This window comes from Myzus persicae, unplaced genomic scaffold (assembly GCF_001856785.1).
Source record: "Myzus persicae strain clone G006 unplaced genomic scaffold, MPER_G0061.0, whole genome shotgun sequence".
NCBI lineage: Eukaryota > Metazoa > Arthropoda > Insecta > Hemiptera > Aphididae > Myzus > Myzus persicae.
In genome coordinates, this window is record NW_019100643.1 from 30,311 (window position 1) to 35,552 (window position 5,242).

General features: G+C 26.8%; 2 protein-coding genes across 2 annotated transcripts; both read right to left on the bottom strand.

The window, feature by feature from the left end:
* Positions 1–32: 32 nt before the first annotated feature.
* Positions 33–2,671, bottom strand: LOC111038511. Its single transcript, XM_022321648.1, has 7 exons — positions 2,288–2,671; positions 1,845–2,093; positions 1,615–1,746; positions 1,394–1,528; positions 1,105–1,325; positions 706–868; positions 33–348 (listed from the first exon to the last, which is right to left on the bottom strand). The coding sequence occupies exons 1-7, from the start codon at positions 2,523–2,525 to the stop codon at positions 254–256; spliced, it is 1,233 nt and encodes a 410-aa protein (XP_022177340.1). The 5' UTR covers positions 2,526–2,671; the 3' UTR covers positions 33–253.
* Positions 2,672–2,893: 222 nt separating this feature from the next.
* On the bottom strand, positions 2,894–5,076 carry LOC111038505. Its single transcript, XM_022321635.1, has one exon. It carries the CDS (start codon positions 5,041–5,043, stop codon positions 2,911–2,913), a length of 2,133 nt encoding a protein of 710 aa, XP_022177327.1. The 5' UTR covers positions 5,044–5,076; the 3' UTR covers positions 2,894–2,910.
* Positions 5,077–5,242: the final 166 nt, after the last annotated feature.

Here is a 5,242-nt window from a genome sequence, read left to right on the forward strand (position 1 = left end):
TAATGAAATTCAGATTGTGTTACCAGTTATTAATTGTTCATATATATATCCCTTGTTCAGTTTATATAGTTGGTCAATGGTCATAGATTAACGTGATATCATAATAGTGTAAGGAATCATTTAAATATAATATGTAATATGTATATATAGAGTGTCATAGATATTTTCTATTATAATATAGTTTCCGTTTTAGAGTGTGTCTTTTCATGGAGGCTTTACTACTGTATATATTATAATGATAATATAAAAACACTTACTGATAGGGCGCTCTTGCAAACCATGTTTGAATTGATTGAATAACAGTACATTTAACACTAATTTCTTTGGGAAACTTCATGCAGACTGCATCTAATAAAATAAATTAGTTAAAATATTTATCCCATAAGTGTATTTTTTTAAAAAAAATAAGAAAAATAATTTAGTGGTATGAAACTATGTGGTAAATTAATACTTAAATCTATTTGAGTTTTAAGTTTGAAGAAACTTTTGTATATTTTAATTATTTTTAAATAAAACAAAAATGTAAGTGTTAGTTATAAGCTGGAAATAATATTATAATATAATATTGATTCAGATTTATACATTTTAAATAATGGTTTTTCTAGATCTTTAATTAATAAAAACAACAAAAAATTAAAAAAATTATTTATAAATATGAAAAATTAAACATCTTATGAACGCTAAACGAAATTAATTTATATTTACCTATAATAACTTTAAAAATGTTCAAAGTATGTAATTTTTTTTTGTTTTTCTGGCCTTTCCAACTATATTCGGAAGCTAGCTCATAAGAAAATATGGTTTTCAGCATATTCGTTGTGACTTTTTGTATTGATTTTCCTTCCGAGGCAAATACAAATGAAGTTACCTATAAAATATGTAAATGTATAAAATAATTATAGAGGAAATGTTACATTTTGTAATACATAAATGATTATTTTTGTTTAGTTAACTATAAAAATGTTTCAAGTTAAGGGTTTAATTGGTCAAAGAAAAATTTGAAAAAAACCAAATTTTATACTTATTATTAGATTATACGGAGATCATATAATATTGATTGAAATTAACAACAAGTAATTTAAAATTTTATTTACAAGTACATACCAATTTATTAGTGAATGATAAATCTTCAGACAATAATTTTGATTCAATTAACATAAGTTCATCTTCATTTTTCAAGGGGAATGGTGAAAGTACATTTTCATTAATTGCACTGGAACTAGTTGGCTCATGCTCTTCGCAATGGCTCGATTTTTTATTCTCAATAAATGAATTTAATTCTTGTTTAATGTAAAACATGTTTGAAGTTATTTTCTTATTTTCGGCTATATTAAAAATAAAAATATTTAATTAATATGCAATATGGTTAATTTAACTCTTTTTTAATACTTACCAGATAATTTACATAATTGATGGGCCATAGCAAATAGCAGGGTTTCTTGGTCATTAACAATACCATTCTGAAAAGTACAAGAATGTGATTTCTTTGCTATTTTACATTGATAAGCATTTGATGTAGATATATTGCCTGAAAAATATTTTAAGTCATATAATAAAACAATAATATTATAACTACAGAATAAAATAATAAAAATATTTTAACATCTCACTTACTTGTAGAATATGTTGGAGTAGATGCTATTGAAGTTTCATCATTGTTATACATATTATCATGACTTGACGATATAATTTTACTTGCTGGTGTACAATTAGAAGTGCTTGGACGAGTGTCATCACTAGTATTATCTGTAGAAATTATAATATTATAAAAAATATATACTTTACATAACTCAACATTTTAATCATGTCATCTGAGAGTCAAACTAGTTATTGCATTTTATCACCTTTTACGATTGAAGGGAAATCAGGAAATGATACGGATAAGTTGTGTGTCTTTGACTTTTTTTTATTACTATTTAATAATGCTTCGAAATCTTCATCAACAGAACAATCACTATCTAAGTTATCGAATAAACGCTTTGATGACAAACACTTGGTTCTTTTTCCTCGTCCCCGCTGCTCATAATCGGAATGTAAATTTTGAGCGTTTTTAGCCAACTTCACCATCATTTTAAGACCAATTTGAAAATCACCTATAATTTATATATTTTATTATATAGGTACATAACTAAAAACCCAGAGAGAAAAAACTTAATCCAATAAAGGAAATTTTTAATTTATTTCCTAATAATTTGAAGTCATTATATGTATAATTTAAAATAAATAATATAATATATTAGGTACCTATACTGATATATGATATTATATTAAATGGTATATTACTCACTTATATTGGTCTCTATAATTTGCATAGAACAATATTCCCAGTCATCACTACTATGGTCTGGCATACTTTGCTTCCGAGCTAAGGAATTTATAACATTTGATTTTAAGTTTTTTGGATACCAGCAGATTGATTGATCAATTGCCCATGTGTTCGGAATGACGTCTGGCACTTTTTCTCCATCATCAATTAAGTGTATTAATATCCACATTCTGAATAAACTAAATAACATAACAGTCATAAAAAGGGAAAAGGTTTAAGAATACTAAGGACAATTGAAGGACAATATTGAACTAGTTAAGTTTCAATCTTTACACAAAGACAAAATACTGTAGATATTCATAGATAGTAGTAAATTTTAATTTATGTTATTATTGTATTATATAATTATAAAGACCTCAATAATATAAATGAAAAAAAATAAATACATAAATTCTACAAATTGATTATTTTAGTTTAACAATTTATAATATTTAGTTGAGGAAAAATAAGTGAAACACATTTACCCCAATTTAAGACATAAACTACTATTAATAATTAATATAGTCACATTACAAATATTATATTTGTATTTATAATATAATATATATACGTAAAATATTATGTAATGAGTAGTATTTATTTATTTAAGCTGTATGTAGTAGCGGAAAAGTGATATAACTTTGTTTGTATTCGAAGAAAACATACTTGGTTATTATTTCAGTAATGGGCCAACATTTGAGAACAGATTGCTTTTGGACTTCAAAAATACCTAAGGAAGAGCTTTTACAAGGTTTTTTGAAGAAATCATTTTTATTTAAAAATGTTCTACCAACAATGACATAACAATTTAGCTCTGTAGAATAACAAATATTTTCGACTATTATAATATCACCTTTTTTTGTACCACAGCAATTATTTGGAGGTAAGATTTTAATAGTAAAATTGGAAAATATCACTGTAGAATATTGTAGACCACTGCAGTGAACAGGCAGAGGCCCATTGGAATGAGCATTTTTAAATTTTGGAAAGTTGGATTTATCGGCGGTGGATGAAAATGGTAAATGGATAGAGAATATCTGACCTAATCGCTTTCCAATCTGTTCAAGGGGTTTATTATTTCCTTTAATCATTTTTTTAATAGTTTGTAGGTAGTTTTCGAATGGAAAAGCTGAAATTGTATCGAGAGTAATTGAGTCTAAAATGGTACCAAAGTATTCTACATCATCGGTTAAGTGAATAAGACCATGGAAGTTGTGTGTGATAAACATTTCACCATATAAGTTGTTAAAGTTTTGGACAAAATGTCGAAGAAGTTTTCTGGCGTATTCTGTTAAATCTGGTTTCAGGCAACTTTTAGGATTCAATAAAATTGAAATTGCTACATGTAATGTAAGAAAATTAATATATTTGTCATCACTCAAAACTCCTTTTAAAGCAACTGGACCCAAGTATAATAAAAAAGAACGATATTCCGTTGCTTTGAATCGCAACAAATATTTTAATTCCCTAGGTTGCCTGACAAACTCCACAGGTAAATTTCTACGATTGTTTTTCATAAAATCTGAAACTCTTTCAATTAATTGTCGTGAAAGTTTGTGTGGAAGTTCGCCATTGCACCAAATTAAGAGCATTGTTCTCATTACACCCAAACATACAAGGTGCATAAAATCGAGTATAATTGATTTAACAAAATCAAAATCAGGTATTCTTACCAATGGTGTATCTAATTGCCTAAAATTAACATCTACCCAATTTATAAAATCATAATTAGTTCTTAATGGACAGTCCAAGTCAGCAAAAGTTCTTCTTCTTTCAATTGTTCTACCATGAACTGTGCATTTAGTGCAAGAATTATAGCCTCCATGTCCTTTAATACCTAATAAATCTTTTTTAGCAGGTGCATCACAACACATACCAATGAGTTTAACAGATATTTTATTTCCTAGCTCAATTATTAAACCATTTGTCATTAAATCAACCAACTCATTAATGAATGGATTAAGAAAATCAAACATATTATTAGGCTTTCGCATACCATAATAAATACCTACAGGAAACACTACATTTTTTAATTGAGGAACATTCATTATTACTATTAATATAGGGTACACTTGACCGGCTGAACTTTTGAATAATGGTAATCCATCAATATTAAGTAAAAGTTTTAGATCCTGTATATTATTAGCTGATGGACTATTAGAAATTAAACGTCTTAACTGCATTTCCAAACCAAAATGAATATAACTACCAGGTTCCACAATACTTTTCTCAAAAACTATATTTGTTTTCAACAGGGTCCTAGCATCAGACGGTAACTTAGATAAGCCATCAACATTGCTTTTTAGGCCAACTAATAAATCTGAAAGACACACTTCTGTTACATTATGTTTAATAGCCCAATTTTTAAGAAAATGTTTAATGCCAGTAGGAGATTCACTTTCATCATGGCCAGTTTGAAAATATGATTCATGGATAGATTCATCAATACTTTTATCACTACTACTACAACTACTATAACTACTACTAATAAAGTCATTGTTAATATTTTCGAAATGATCTTGATCATCATTATGAGAAGGATCGGAATTTATATTTATTTGGTCATTTGAAATGAATGGAAGGATTTGGACATTTATATCAGGTGATGGGGAGACTGCAGTTATTTCAACATCTGATGAAGATGCACTATAAGAAAAGTGAGAGCATCCAGCTTCATCAGCCCGCCTTCGTTTACTTCTGTCAGACAATTCATGAAATTTTGATAATTTTCTAGGCATTTGTATTATTTAGTGAGACTGAAAAGATAATTTTAAATTATGTATCTAGTAAGTTGTTACTGTTTTTTTAACATTGTTCACTTATTTTCAGTTTATTTTATATTTCAAATTTCAAATTTTTCAATACAATTTTCAGAAATTAGATAATCTACATTTATAAGCACTAAATATATTAACAACAAAACAAAAACATTTTTCA

Excerpts from the sequence above, each read along its gene's own strand:
- LOC111038505 (XM_022321635.1), bottom strand. The coding sequence starts at position 5,043 with ATGCCTAGAAAATTATCAAAATTTCATGAATTGTCTGACAGAAGTAAA.
- LOC111038511 (XM_022321648.1), bottom strand. The coding sequence starts at position 2,525 with ATGACTGTTATGTTATTTAGTTTATTCAGAATGTGGATATTAATACAC. Across the intron at positions 1,747-1,844 it reads TTTCCCTTCAATCGTAAAAG|ATAATACTAGTGATGACACT; the intron begins GTGATAAAATGC and ends TAATTTCTACAG. Across the intron at positions 869-1,104 it reads TATCATTCACTAATAAATTG|GTAACTTCATTTGTATTTGC; the intron begins GTATGTACTTGT and ends CATATTTTATAG.